This window comes from Muscardinus avellanarius (genome assembly GCF_963383645.1).
Source record: "Muscardinus avellanarius genome assembly, chromosome: X".
NCBI lineage: Eukaryota > Metazoa > Chordata > Mammalia > Rodentia > Gliridae > Muscardinus > Muscardinus avellanarius.
Window position 1 is genome coordinate 117,642,563 of NC_137792.1, and position 16,561 is coordinate 117,659,123.

Genomic DNA, 16,561 nt, shown 5'->3' on the forward strand with positions numbered 1-16,561 from the left:
AACATATGTTCATACAGTCACTTGTACATGAATGTTTACAGCAGCTTTATTGGTAATATCCAAAAACTGCAACAACTCAAACATCCATCAACAGGTGAATAGAGAAATCATAGTGTATCCATACAATGGGCAATACTACTCAGCAATAAAAATGAATGAACTACTGATACATATAACAATATGGATGAATAAGAGCAATTATGCTGATTTAAAGTAAACAGAACTGATCTATTTTGTATGATTCCATTTACATAAACTCCTACAAAATGCAAACTAAATAGTGACAGAAAGCAGATTCAGTGGGGTTAGGATAGGAACGAGGCATTACAAAGTCACATAAGAAAACTTTTGGAGGTGACAGATATGCTAATTCTTTTTATTTAAATTATGATTTCAAAGGTCTACATGAATGTCAAAATTTATCATCAAACTGTGTACTTTAATGTCTGTAGTTTATTGTATGTCAATTATACCTTAATAAAACTATTTTAATGAATAAATTAAACACTACTCAGAAGTATTCACTTAGCTTGAGTAGCCAAAGTCCTAGGCTTGCTCCTATCTACTTCATCCAGTTAGTCATATAGCTCTTGTGTCTTAGAGAATAATGAGTAGCACACTGATATGATCTGCATGATAAGCAGATATAAAACACCACTAACTGGCACACAATTAAAAACTATACAATGAAACAAAGAATAAGTATCATTTAAAAATTCTATAAGAAAAATGTGATTTTTCTCAGTTCTGTTTCAAAAGAATACAGTAAAAAGTTAAAGATACTCACCTCTTTGGATAATCTTGTAAATACATCTCCTCCCCTGAGAAAATCCAGTATTAAATACAGCTTCCCTTCAGTCTGAAAGGCTAATTGGAAACCATAATGTAGTAATATAACATTCTTAAAGGCTTAAAAAGATTAATGTACTTTAAGTTAATATATATGCTTATAATTTTATCACAATATAAAGCAATTAAGTATTTACTTACATATTCCACTACTGGATAACATTATCTTAAAATTAAAACCAGCACTTAACCCAGTATTAAAATAGCTATAAATTCTGTCCTTGAACATAATCAACTTTGCATGTGGCTTTACGCTGAAACTTTTATCAATAACATTTTCCTGATTTATGAAGTATCATGTTCTACTACAGATTTCTGAGCTTTAACTCTACAAAGCTTTCATTCTACAAAGCTCAACAAAAATGCTATCTCCTCTTTAAAGTTTCCCAAGAGTTTTCCTTTTCTACAATTCTCAATCTTATCCTTAAGTCTATCCACAACAAAATTATTTGCTACTTCTTTTGAGATCTTACTGCGCTTTATTTATGCCTTTTTATTCCATTTTAATTTCTATAATTAATGAATTTACTTGTCTGTGTTCCCCATAGCTTATACATTTCCTGAGGTCAGAGACTGTTTTACTTTCACATCCCACTGCATTCAATCCAATGTTTTGAATACTCTAGGTGTTTACTGATTAATCTAATGGCATAGTGAAGATTCAAGGAGGTCCTTAGATACAGCTGCTCTGTTAATAGGGAATGAAATAATAACGGATAGAAATATGTACAAGTATTTGTTAACACATAAAAATGTTTGTATATGACTACATATACATACCCATAGATATATATGTAAATATTTTAACATACTGTTGTCAAAATTACACTAAGAATGAAATCAATAGCTTCTAACTTTTAATCTAACTGAGGGGATGGGAAAGGAGAAGAGGGAAACTCTCTAATGCACATGATGCACTGAAACAAACATCAAAGTCAATCACTAAGCCAACAATGAGAAGGAGGGATGGGGAGGGTAGGGATGGAAAACAGGTATGAACTTATTGGATGATGTGTGCATGCATGTCTCCACAAGTCTTTTATCCCATTAAGATGTATGACTACAATGCATCAGTAAAACAATTTTTAAAAAATTACAATAGTAGCCGGGCGTGGTGGCGCACGCTTGTAATCCCCGCGCTTGGGAGGCGGAGACAGGAGGATCGCGCAGGTTCGAAGCCAGCCGTGCTGGCGTAAGAGACCCTGTTTCAAAAATATAAAATAGGTCTGGGAGTGTAGCCCGGAGGAAGGAGGGCTTCCAGGAACCCCAGTACCACCAAAAAAAAAAAAATTACAATAGTAGACTACCACTAATGTAATTCTTTCTATCTATCTATCTATCTATCTATCCATCGATCCATCTATCATTAGTTCCTCAAGGAAGCCACACTTCACAATCTCATCCATGTATTAAATTAACAATGAAGCCATGATTCAAATTCAGAAATGTCTGACTACAAAGTTTATATTTTTCCACTATGCCCAGTGTTTCTTATTGATAATCTGTTCCTCCTAAGTATAAAAAAAGTTCAGACTAATATAAGCAACTATATGATCCTCTTGAACAAAACCAGGAAATATAATCAATATGGTCATTATAAATAAACACACAAATGCTTTACATAAATTATCACAGTAGTATATCACCTAAGATCACTAGAGATTTTACCTCTAGTGATATTTCTAGTATAGAAATATCTAGTAATATTTAGTAATAGAATATTTAGTAATAGAAATATCTAGTAATTACTATACTAGAAATGGTAATTTCTAGAAATACCACTGGGCAAGAAACTAGAACACACTATCTTGTTACATTAGAAAAGTTAATCAACTTAGACAATGAAAGAAGCACAACTGAAAGCTAGATATTGATACATATTTCAAATAAATACATTTTTACACTTTTGATTTATTATACAAGCTTGGAGTATTTTGTCATAATGTTATCTGAAAGGAAATCTTAATTTTCTTCAATTTTCTAAATAAAAAAGGACTACATACCATAGTGCAATTTGACAATAAATGGATGATTTACTTCTACCAGTATATCCCTCTCCATCTTTGTCCGAACTCTGTCACGAACTAAAATTTACACACAGAATATATTACAAATTTTTATAATTTAAGTAAATATTCAATCTATAATCTACTAATCAAGCATAAAAATATAAAGTATAACTTTATGGTTACCTGAATTTCCATTCTATATATTCTCAGATAATAATAACCATATATTTAGAAAATAAAGTAATTAAATTTATACCTAGAGATGGGTTAAAGTGGTACAAATATGTATTGACTAATATACATTTATTATGTATTAGTCTTTAATTGTTCAAATGAGCTTATTAATTAAAATGAACCTCAGTGGTACAAGTAAATAGTATAAACTGTATGTGGATGGTTATTCTTTCTAAATAGACAATACCAACATAGGTAAAACAGGAAAAAAATTTGAAAAAATAATGAGTTCAGATTGTCATAAATGAAATATGTCACATTTCCTCGCATTAAATTTTTACTGAGGTACAGTCTCACCTAATTAAGTCATATATGTCTATCAGGTCCTAAAAATAACACTTGCTGGCTACTAAAATATAACATGTGCTAATACTAAAAGAAACTGCATCTATTTCGGTCATAAAAGAAATGCACAGCATATATCTTAAAACGAACTTTTAGAAAATCTAGCTTCAATGCACTTTGTAATTTCTTACCTTTTAAGGAAGCTTTCTTTAACACCTTCATTGCATACAGCTGTCCAGCATCAGGGCCAGTCTTCTTTCTAACAAGAAAAACCTAAGAGGGAATTTTAAAAAGTAAAATTCATATTTCAAGTCATTCTTTTCTATTTTTTACATTTATTTTTATTTTGATCATACTGAAAATGGCATACATTCAGACTGTGCTTGGTGCCCTCCCCACCTCGTTGTTTCCCCTTCCCCCCTCCCAACACTGAGTGTCCAGGTTGACCATGCTACAATAATACTTATACACATATTCACATGTAGCTCCTTCATTAATCAACCTCAGCCTTCTTTCTCTCCTACCCTTCCATTTCAGCTTTGCTGAGGTTTCCCCTCCATTATCTGGAGTCCCTTTGGTATCCCCAATACTCCCTTAGTTTGGGCCTATTAGAAGAAACATATGTCCTTTCTCTTTCTGTGCTTGGCTGATCACATTTAACATAATGTTCTCTAGGTTTTCCATCTTCTTGCAAAAGACATAATTTTGTTCTTCTATGTTCTTATAATGGTCATTAATAGCATTATACTTAATATGCATAATAAGGAATTTTATATGAACCCTTCATGATCATAATGCTTATTTATCGAAAGAATAACTTAATTGATCTTATCAGTATTTTTCCCTATTATATAGACTATAAAGACATTTAATGTCACAACACATTATATGAGCTGAAATCCTATTTGTTGACTTTTAACAATGAAAACTTTGAAGAAAACTTAAAGACAATTCTGCAGCTCAAAATTTCTTGGAATTGCTCCTACACTTATCTGATTCACCGCCTTGGCCAAATTCCTGAATAGGTTCAGCATATAACAAGTCACACCCACACAATGCCTACGCAAATGATGTAATAATGACAAGCAAGTATGTTCACTTCCTGAGAAGCAAAAAAAGCCACCTCCTTAATATTTCTTCGGTTTATAAACTTCGTCAAGATCACTATTTTATATTTTAACATTAAAATTTTAAAGAGATTTAGTAATATCTTGCTGAACCAAAGCTCCTACAAAAAGCTAAGTGTACCCTGAATTTAAGGACTACAATTGATAACTTGTCAGCATGTTTCTACAGTTAATGTAAAAATGTTATTGAAAAATTTTCACGGTTATACAGCATTCTTTATATAGCCACGAGAGAATTTTTCCTTGTCTTTTTCATTTGTTTCTACCTTAAAGATTACTGTCAATAGTCATATATGTGAATGTATCAGTTTCTTCATAATATATTCCAGAAAACTCAAGTCTTCATTTTTGGCCAACTTCTAGAAGACTTAGAGGCCTAAGTCATACATTTTTTGAACAACAAAAATTTCTAGCTTCATCCAATCTTTCTTGCTCTGATATTTATTCTAACAACTTTGCCACTTACATTTAATGTTAATTTATTTAGCATTCTCTATGAAAGCCTTAAATTCTTTATAGAACAAGGCTGTGAAAAAATAAATGCATACATGAATAATTAAATCAAATAAATAAAGATTAAATTTAACGGCTTGAAATGCTTTCCTGGTGTGATGTCATTTAAGTCAAATATGCATACATTTGGTATATAAAAGAAATTAATTTCTGTTCTTCTAAAATAAACATCATAAAAATAGCTGAGGAGTACAAAATAGTTAAAATAACAATTTCAGAAACATTAAAAATTAAAAGTAGCCGGGCGTGGTGGTGGACGCTTGTAATCCCTGCGCTTGGGAGGCTGAGACAGGAGGATCACACAGGTTCGAAGCCAGCCTCAGCTACTTAGTGAGGCTCTCAGCTACTTAGTGAGACCCTGTTTCCAAATAAAATATAAAAAAATGGACCTGGGAGTATAGCCCGGAGGTAGAAAGCGTCTGGGTTCCACCCCCAGTACCACCAAAAAAAAAAAAATTCAAAGTATACATGCTTACTCTACAGGTCACTTTTAAAACCACCTCTACCCACCAGAAACACCAATCTATTAGTAGCCCCTTTGACTTTGTCTCTCCTGGCAAATTGTTGAAGTCCTATCTCCCTGTCCTCATACATCTTCTTGTAACAATCCATTGCCAAGCTATAGTCCATCTCATTTTGTCCTGTGTCCTAAAAATGCTTCTATATATTTCACGTATAATAGTCTATACTACATACATATCAAGCAGGTTACTTTAAGACAATAAGTTTTATATTCTGCTCATAGAAGTATTATGCACATAGTTAGTACTCAATAAATGCCTTTGTTTTAAAATGTTTCAGAGCACTATAAATAATCACTCCTCAATTCTCTTACATTTCCCCTTTGAAACTCAAACTCAGTTACCATTATATTAGTAGTTTCTAATTATCTTTCTCCCCCTTAACTTTCCTAAAGGATGTTACTTACTATATGTATGAAATAATTTTCATGTCTTAAGTTTCAGGTGTAGGAAGGACAGAAATGGAAGAAATATATGTTATTGAGAACTTAATAAAAAATTTTAATAATGGGCATGTGAATTAATTTTTTTCAATTCTGCTTTCTCTCTTAAAATTTAAATTCCTAAAGGCAGGAGATTCACATAATCCATATCTCCTAGTACCAACTTTTGTTCTATGTTATACATTGTCATTCTATTTGGCTGTAACAGATGATAGATTAACTCATACATTCATTCATGAATGAAGACAAAAATTCCAACTTCTAACACAGAGCTAAGAGATTTAGATGAAATCATCAGGAGACAGCAAGTTGTGTTTGGGCCAGGAAGAACATGGCAACAAGGAATACCATTCATCATAAAAATCAAACTACCATTGGGATTAGAAAACCTTAACATTACAGAGAAGTGAAAATAAATATGAATAAGAGAACAAGAGAAATAGATTTAAAGAGTTAGCTATGTGTGTATCCTTTGAGAAATTTATAAATGACACGGTTATCAGATTTTGATGCATGTATATACATTTTTGCTAAATGTTTAGAAGAAAAACGAATGTAGAAAAAATATCCATTACCTTTCCAAATGATCCTTGACCAAGAACCTTGAGCAACTCAAACTGCGCTGGATCTGCTTTCTCATATCCTTCCTTAACATGATGAGTAATAGGAATTTCTTTAATAACACCTTCATCCTATAAAAAAAATTTAAACAATTTTCAAATATAGACCGAACACCTTGTGATTAGCTCCATTTTTTGAAAGACAAATCATATAATACCCAACAGCCTCAGTCTAAGCAATGTTCTATGAACTACTAATATCATGGCCCTTTTTTCTAACTTAGCATACAGATAACCACCATGACTTTCTCAGATCCATTACATATCATAACATTATCAGATCCATTACATATCATAACATTAACAGATACTGAAGAGATATATCATCCAAATCATAAAATTAACAGATACTGAAGAGATATATCCCCCAACCCTCTCGCTGAGACAGAGTTTAAGTTCAAATGTCTAGTTAATCATAATTTCTAGAAATCTAGATAGCTTTCCACTATACCATGTTAATTCCGGTCTGGATGGTAAGGATGTTCTTGAATAATTTAATGTTTAATAATCATGTACTCAAGAGAAGTACACAGGCAGAGGAATTTTAGGTATTAGGAATTAATATATCAATCAAAAATTAATAAAAATCAACTCTAAGTATGTCAATGGATGTTTCTTATATATCATTTCATAAGACCTCTTTAAGTAGTCAGTGATTCACAACATTGCTTTATATAATGAGACAGAGAAGTGGTCTAGAGGAAGGTACAGAGGGGAGAGAAAGGATCAATGAAGAATATACTTCCCCTGGCATTACGTACAAATGTGAGAAGACCAATGCCAATGTCAATATACTATATGGAGAAAAGGGGTTGCTAAGAAGAGTTCTCTGTGGGTGTGGTCTTGGGGATTATATTCTCTCTCATTCTCTCTCATTTATTCTCTCTCTCTCTCTCTCTCTCTCTCTCCCTCCCTCCCTCCCTCCCTCCCTCCCTCCCTCCCCCTCCCTCCCTCCCTCTCTCTCTCTCTCTCTCTCTCTCTCTCTCTCTCTCTCTCTCTCTCTCTCTCACTCTCTCTCCTACCTGCTACCTGCTACCTGCTGCCATGTGCTGAGCTCAACATACCTGGTCTTACATGGACTGAACCTGTAAAATCTCCAAAATTATGAGAAAATAAGTCTTCCTTTCTCTGTCATTTTTTATTGCAACCGTAAGAATGTATACTGAGTTTATACCACATATTATGAACTTATTATTGCTTTTCAAAGCAGGAAGTTTGGGAAGCTTTATCTAGTAGATAGAGCTCTAGAGGAATGGCAAAAATATTTTGTTTTGCTCATCACTCTGCCATACATAAGCTCAGCACCCTTGACCAAATCTCACAATGCTCTCTACTTCAGTTTTCTTATGTAACAGAGGGGTTTTGTTGATGGGTATCTAAGGTCCTCTCCTAAGCCTTTGATTTTATATTCAACACAATATACTATTTTATGGTTAAGAAGGTACATTAGGTACCTGGTATATTTAAAATCATCAAAAGAATGACATCAGTTTTTGTTTTTGGTTTTTTTTTTTTTTGGTACTGGGGTTCCTGGAAACCCTTCTACCTGCGGGTTACACTCCCAGACCTATTTTTTAAAAATATTTTTATTTGGAAACAGGGTCTCTTAAGACAGCAAGGCTGGCTTCGAACCTGCACAATCCTCCTGTCTCCGCCTCCCAAGCACAGGGATTACAAGCATGCACCACCACACCCGGCTGACATCAGTTTTTTAATCTTTATACTTTTTGAAATTATCTCTCTCTATATATTTTTTTCAGGTCTGGGGATAGAACCCAGAGACATTCTACCTCTGAGCTATACCCCCTGCCCTATTTTTTATTCTTTATTTTGAAACAGGTTCTCACTAAGTTGCAGAGGGCCTAAGTAGCTAAGGCTGTCCTTGAACCTCAATCTTCCACTCTCAGCTTCCTGAAAGCTGGGATTATAAGCATGTGCCACCTCTCCTGTCTTATATTTATATATATAATTTTTATAAGTTTATTGTAATTGTACATGATAATGAGATTCAGTTTAAGAAGTATTTAAAAAGTTAGGAAACAACTTTACTATAATTATTTTAGCCAAAACTAAACAAGTCTTCCAAATGAAAATGCTTGATGCCCCTTATATCCTTTACTAAAATCTACAGATATTCATCTTTTAAAAATAAAATAACTCAATTTTCATCAACAGCACCTTAGAGCACTTAACAGGAAAATGTTATTATTTAAGAAAGACCACTAATTCCAGTACAAAGTCGGCATAAAATACAGTTATACTGTATCTTAAAATCTTGTCTTTCTTTCCCACTGGACTGTGAACTTCTTGAATTCAGGTATTACACTATTCATCACTACATTACTAATGTTTAACACAGTATTTTTTTTAACTTTAGGAGCAGAAAGTCAAAGAATCCTCTCAATTTTATAAAATTAGAAGGAAGAAAAATATTTTTTAGAAAGACAGCTCTCATTGGGCATGGTGGCACACGCTTGTAATCCCAGCATTTGGGAGGCTGAGAGAGGAAGATCTCAGTTCATGGATAGCCTCAGCTACTTAGTAAGACCCTTTGCAAGTCAGTGAGATCCTATTTCAAAATAAAGAATAAAAAATAGGGCTGGAGTGGAGCTTGGAGGAAGAATGCCCCTTGGTGCCATCCCTAGTACCAATAAATAAATAAATAAATAAATAAATAAATAAATAATCTAACCAAACATACACAAAACGTATGTGAAACAATGGCTACGATAATCTGCTTGACTCTAGTAATAACTGCATTATATTTATTGAAACATTGAGACCTTGAGTATATTAATAACATATTTCAAAGATAAAAAAACAAATAAGAAAAATAAAAAATTTTAAAAATGTATTTGATTTTACTTGTACATATTATTTATACAGAATAATAGGTTTCAATCTTGCAAATCTGTTATGTATACAACAAAATTTGATCAGTTTCATTCCCCAGTACCTCTCTTTGCCCTGTCCTCCTCCCTCTCGTCCCTTTACTCTATACAAATATTCTCGCTTATGTTTTCATGAGATTCCTTTTTTTCTCTTTACTCTCTCTAGATTCCATGAAAGACTATGTACAGACTCTTTCTGAATCTGGCTTAAATGGACAGACCTAGAAAGAATTATGTTAAATACTTTTCAAAAAATAGAAAAAATATTAAAAATTAATTTTAGCATAGGAAAGCTGGATATTCATTCTGGCTTGTGGAACTGTGTTGGAATATTACTAACTTTGTCATAATATTTCTAACTGTAATAAAATAAACATTTTCCTTAGAGTATGAGGAATATAAATAAACTTTCATATATTCACCACCAGTATTATTATGCTGTGTTACATTCAATACAAATGAAGAACGTAAAATCCAGAATTTGTATTTTTAAAATGCTAATATTAATTTAGTGCTTATCCATCTACCTTTGAAATGAATAATACATTCCCAGGCAAACAACTACTGTATATTAAATGACAATATTATTACTTGTTTGCCTTTAAGTACATAGTAGTTTATAATACTCTGGCTGCATGTAAGAATTGCTTGTAAAAGAACTACTAATTTATATACTTGTTTAGCTCCCAACCTCAGAGATTACATTTCAGTAGAAATAGAACAGAGCTCAGGCATATGTACTTTTAATCAAATGATTCTAATACATGTCCAGGACTGAAAAACACTACTTAGGTACTGCTAAGATCAATAAACCTATATAGATAAACAAATATAAATGATATACACACATATATAGTTACTTATTTCAGAGGTGTTTTATTATTTGTATGCCACTAACTTGGTTTTTTATAGCCAAAGTATCAGATACCGTTCTCTGTCATCATTTCCAATGTTGGTCTTTCTTATTTCATGTGCTTCCCCACCCTATTCTTGTCTATTGCCTAATATTCTGCAGATTTTATAAGGCTATCTTCATTAATATTTACTATCATAATGCTCTATTTCAGCATCTGAAACTCTCCTTCCTCATAAATACAGATATATAAAAATGTTATTAGTGTGTATTACAGTTGTAGTCATATTCTAGGTGTATATGGTGAGAAGCATTTCATTTAATTTTGTTTGTTTTACCTGAAGAAAAGGAACTAAATGACAAATAAAGTTTAAATAAACCATAGCTGAGATGAAGTAAAATAGTTTTTAAAATCATACAATCACAAAACAGCATCAGGCCACATAGGCAACACCTAAATTTCAAACCTACCTATTTATTTTACAGTGCCCCATGCATTCAAAACATGTGATCTAAAACTGAGCTAAATTATACTGAATTAGAAAATACTGTGAGAATTCTCTTTAAAATGAGCGACAAGACAAGGATGTCCACTATCATCTCTCCTTTTCAATACAGTACTCAAGATTCTAGCTGGAGTGATAAGGCAAGAAAAGTAAATCAAAGGAATGCAAATGTGAAAGAAAGAAATGAAATAATCTCTACTTGCAGGTGGCAAGATCCTATACTTAGAAGATTCAAAAGAAGTCAACCAAAAGACTTCTGAGGATTATTAACAAATTCAAAATAAAGAATAAAAAATAGGGCTGGGGGTGTAGCTCAAAGGTAGAATGCCCCTGGGTTCCATCCCCAGTACTCTCAAAAAAGACCTCCCAAAGCTCAGAAAACTAAAAAAAGAATTAATAAATGGAATGGCATTCTTCACAATAAAAAGTTTCTGCTAATCAAAGGAAATTAACAAAAGTCTAAAGTGAGTGCTTATGGAATGGGAGAACATCTTTCCCAGCTATTCCTCTGATAGAGGACTAATATATAGAAAATAAAAAGAACTTAAGAAAATTACCACTAAAATCCAATCAAAAGTGAGCAAGTGAACTAAAAAGACATTTCACAAAATTAGAAATACAAATTGCCAATAAATATGTGAAAAAATGTTCAACATCATTAGCAATCAAGGATAAGCAAATCAAAACTATAAAGATTTCATCTAACCCCAATTAAAATATCAATCATCAAGAAGTTAAAAAAACAATAAATACTAGGAAAATGTGGGAAATACAAACTCTTCTACATTGTTAGTGGGATTACGAATTAGTGCAGTCACTAAGAAGATCAGTGTGGAAATCTTCAGAAAATTGGAGATGTATCCACCAGATTATACCACTTCTGGATATCTTTCCAAAGGTACTAGAATCAGAAGAGTATAATGATAGGTGCATATCCATGTTTATAGCAACACAATTCATAATAGCCAAATTGTGGAATTAAGCTAGGTATCTATCAATACACGAATGGATTACAAAATTATGGGATATACATATAATGGAATTCCACTCAGTACAGAAGAACAAATTATGTCATTTGCAGGAAAATGGATGGACCTGGAAAACACTTAGTGAAGTGAGATTAGCCAGTCACAGAAGTGATAGTTAATATGTTTTCTCTAATATGTGCAAGGGACTTCAGAGAATGGAGGAGAAACTTCAGTGGCACTAGAGAGGTGGTGCAGGGGAAGGGAACAAGGAAAGAGGAAAGATAGGATCAATAAAGGAATTACTTCCACTGACATTATGTACACACGTGAGAATATCAATGTCAAAATCATGTATGAGGGTGGGTTGAGGGGTAGGGGAGAGGGAGCTAGGAGAAAACTGTGTGCTTGTATGTCACTCAAATACATTATGATGTGAGATTGAAATGCACCAATAAAAGTATATAAAAAGAACAAAACCATTTTAAATCTATAGGCTTTTTCCATGTGATATAAATCCACTTATGAATATGTTTCATAAAAGAAATAATTTGAAGTTGATTTTATCCACAATTAAATAAAAAGATGGTGCTCTCATTATTTTTAAAATTATTTCAGTCTACACAATACACAGGTAACCTAAGGGAAGGCATACTGTATTTTATGTCTTGATTTTACTACTTGCTAATTTTATCACCTATTATATATTACAACCTCTCTAAATCTCAGTAATCTAAATTCTATGAATTTAACTATAGAAATGGCAGCCATAAAATTACAACACAAATGGAGATGACTACATTAATAAGATACTCCCTTAAATTTTAAGAACACTTTCATAAAACTAGAACTTGTAAAATGAGGGTCTAGTACATAGGCCTTGCATAGAATGACCTAATAACTAAACCTTCTTGAAAAGTAGTTAGAAATTTCTGCAGTGATTTAGATTTAATCCTTTCTGAAAGCCAGAAAATGGATTTTAAATTATTTCAGACTATCTTATAGTTCACCATTTCCAGCTTATGTCTCCTTCCTATCTTGAAACTGAAGAGTATTATTATTTTAATTCAGAGGATTCTATGGTAGAGTAGTCCAGTTACTCATATAATGGCAATAAAACATCATTGTACTTAAAATGTGTGAATCTAATCACATGAAAGTTATATTTAATAAAGCTATTCAAATATTCCATGCATAAAAATTCACCACAAGAAAATCTGTTCTATACTTTGAACTATAGTTGATTTAATAATAACTGAATTTACTATATTTGCTTATTACCCATTTACCTGAATAAGTATCTTTAACTGACATAAGCTTTTCTCCTTTCCCATTATTACCTTTCCTTAAATACTAAAAATGTTGCTTAATACATTGACAATAAATACTTACAAGGCAAGAATCTGCTTCTCCCTCGTCCATTGGTTCATCAACCATTTTTTGACCATTTATCTGAAAAACATTGTTCAAAAATTAAAGTTCAAGAGTATTAAAAGTAATAGGTAAGAAAAATATAAACCTAGTCATTTACATTCAAAATCTAACAAGGTCAACACTTATTGAAAAATAATAATAAAGGGCATACAGAAGGTACTTAGAAAAGGAACAGTATGAGTCACAGGTTGTCTTTAAGAATGCTGCTTTTTCAGAGCATTATAGTTTCATTTCACATTGTTTATGGTCTTGTTAATACCAATGATCACATACTATGAACTATTTATTTTCAATAATATTGTTTTAAACCAAAAGTTGATGACATGAAAAAAGGTTATAGAGGAAATCTCTGTGAATATTGAAAATATTAGAATGGGAAGAGTTTTATATAATTGTACTTTGTAAAATCCTCTTCTTTCATGAAAGTTCACTTCAAACTTCATGAAAAATTATAAGAGACAGATATAATCAACCACAGAAATAAAGTTAAACATAAAAAGCTCACTCGGTAATTATTCTTTTACTGCTAATTAAAGAAAAAAGTAAATATAGGAGACCTAGATTAAGGGTCTATAAACTATGACCCATGGGCCAAATATGGCCTGTTGCCTGTTTCTGTATAAAATGTTCCTGGAACATAGCCACAGTATCTATTACTGTTTTCACACTACAACAGCAAAATTAGCAGTTGTAACAGACACTCTATTCCTGCAAGGCCTAAAATATTTATTATTTGGCCCTTTATGGAGAAATTATGCCAATCACTGACCTAAGATGTTTGAAAACTAAGCAATAAAAAACTGTCTTAGAAAGAATGAATTTATCACTGCTCACTTAAAAGAATTCACAGAAAACTAAATCAGAAAGTAAATTAAACAAAGCTGCTGATGACAGCCAGAAGGAAATAAACGCATTATGTCTATCTCTACCCGTACTATACACTAAAAACCTAGACATAATACAAAAAGAAACTCCCTAAGGACTCTGGAAACTAAACAATATTAATAGGGAGGAAGATCAAAATTTGAAAAATGACTGTGATATATTCCCTGAATGTATTTTTCATATTTTCCCCTTAAAGTTGAAATAAGAACAGGCTGAGTCATGTATCTGTACTGTAGGTTTGAACAAAATTCCCAGAGAAATCCCATTTTGTAGACACAAAACCAAGATAAAATACACTTTTGGGGTGTCTAATATATGGAAAACCTAAGTTTTCTAAATCCTCCCCCCTTTCTCTTTTTTGATTCTCATCCCTACTCAAGCCCTGACCAAAGATAAAACTTATGTGTGTCCTGAGGAAGCAGGTAAAGAGGTCTCTGTAATAAGAAAAGTATGAGGTATTCTCTTTTAAATTTTTCACTCTCTTCTTCACTTAACTCTAAGGACAACCCCAAAGTACAACAGATGTGACAGCATGAATGACTGATACTTGAACCACATATTTCTGGACGGCACAAATTACTCTGGGGGACCAGATAATTTGGAGGAAATCAAATAGGACAGAATATCAGAAAGAAATCCCTTAATTGTATGTATGAACTAATGCAAGTCCTGTTCTCAATAACAAACTGCATGTATAGGGAATGCAATTAAAGAAAAGAAGAAAGACTGTGAGAACTGAACAGTGCTATCAACCATTGCTCAAGTCTCAAACTAACCACTGAAATGCCACATACACTGAGTGACACAAATGTTCTGAAAAGTAGTTAACATTGGGGCAATTAGCCAGAGTGGGAGAGTCCAAATTGGGGGGTCTGAAACAAGCAAGATAAATTGCATGCTAAAGAAAACCAACAAATCCATCGTATTAATTCCAAGATGTCTCCAATGTTCAAATATCTGTCAAGAAGTTTAAGACATCTATTATAACTATGATCTTGTAAATAAAAATAAATATTCCTGAATTGCTATAAAGCATTTTCAGCATAGAAAGAGAAACTATAAAAAACAAATGTAAGTAATTCTAGAACTAAAATCATTATGTGAAACTAAAAAAAAATACTGGATGGGTTCAATAAAAGGCAGATACAATAGGAAATAGTGAAATTAGATAAGGAGAAATAATGCAAATATGAAGAAAGTGAAAATGATTAAAACAAACTACTATATGATACAGCAATCTCACCACTGGCTGAGATTTTATTTTAGTTTATTTTTATTTCCTAAAGGAAATAAAATCAATATGTCAAAAAGACACCTGCACTGCTGTTTAGTACAATAAAGAGGGATACAGAATCAACCTAAATGTCCATTAATAGGTGAATAAACAGAAATTTTGTTATTTATACATAATAGAATGCTATTCAGTAAAAAAAAATTATGAAATCTTGTCATTTTCAACAATACAGATGAATCTGGAAGACAAAAGTAAAATTTTCAGGCACAGAAAGAAAAATGCTATATGATTTCACTCATATATGGAATTTGAACCCTATAAAGCCAATATCATGAGAGTTTAAAGTAGAATAGTGGTTACCAGAGGCGGGGGAGAACTGCAGTAAGAGGAAAGAGGGAAGGATAAGATATCAAGATCAATAAATTGGGAGGAATTCTTTCTGTTGTTCTGTGGCACAACAGAATGAACATAATTAACAATGTTGCATTCTCTACCAAAATAGAAGAATCTGAAGGTCTTTGCCAAAGAGAAGTGGTAACTATTTAAGGTGATGGATAACTCATTACCAAGTCAATCACTAATCAAGATGTCACACATTGTACTTCCTAAATACATACAAATATTATGTTAAATAAAAAATTAACCAGTGAACAGTAAGAGTCTTGTGGTACAATACCAAATGGTCTAAAATCCATGCCATTAATATCATATAAAAACAGAGTGATACCAAAAAAGTTACTTATAAAATTAAAGGCAATCCAATTCATCTGAAATGTTGAGAAAAGAAAAATGTATAAGGACAGAAAATAGATTATCGGTTGCTTAGGGCAATAGGTATGGAGAAATAGGTAAGAACTAGGGGAACAATGTTCTTTACTTATGAGATAAAAACTGTGATCATTGCATTTATTTGTGAATATAATAAAATATTGAGTTATACATTTAAATGGGTGAATTATAATCTCAACAAGGCTATCTTTAAAAGAAAGTGGCTGTAAATCCCAAATTTGGTGAAAAACATAAATCTACACTTTCAATAAACTCAGTGAACTCCAAACATAATAAAATTACAGAAAAGCCATATATCTTAATTAAGCTACTGTAAATAAAAAGAAAAAGATAGAAAACAATTCATGAAAAGAGAAAAAAAAATTACAAAAGGGAAACATTGCACTGAATTACTGCAGATTCC

At 32.2% G+C, this 16,561-nt stretch overlaps 1 protein-coding gene across 2 annotated transcripts in view; it reads right to left on the minus strand.

The window, feature by feature from the left end:
- The window catches only part of RPS6KA6 (ribosomal protein S6 kinase A6), a gene marked incomplete at both ends in the record, with an annotated part of 100,116 nt that overhangs the window by 54,029 nt on the left and 29,526 nt on the right, over positions 1 to 16,561 (minus strand). The window contains 5 exons of one of the 2 annotated variants that reach the window (XM_080718623.1): positions 788 to 867; positions 2,853 to 2,933; positions 3,569 to 3,650; positions 6,557 to 6,673; positions 13,209 to 13,268. In XM_080718623.1, the coding sequence (XP_080574749.1) occupies positions 788 to 867; positions 2,853 to 2,933; positions 3,569 to 3,650; positions 6,557 to 6,673; positions 13,209 to 13,268 (420 nt within the window). The remainder of the gene's footprint in view (positions 1 to 787; positions 868 to 2,852; positions 2,934 to 3,568; positions 3,651 to 6,556; positions 6,674 to 13,208; positions 13,269 to 16,561) is intronic. The other variant, XM_080718624.1, reaches the window with a different exon arrangement.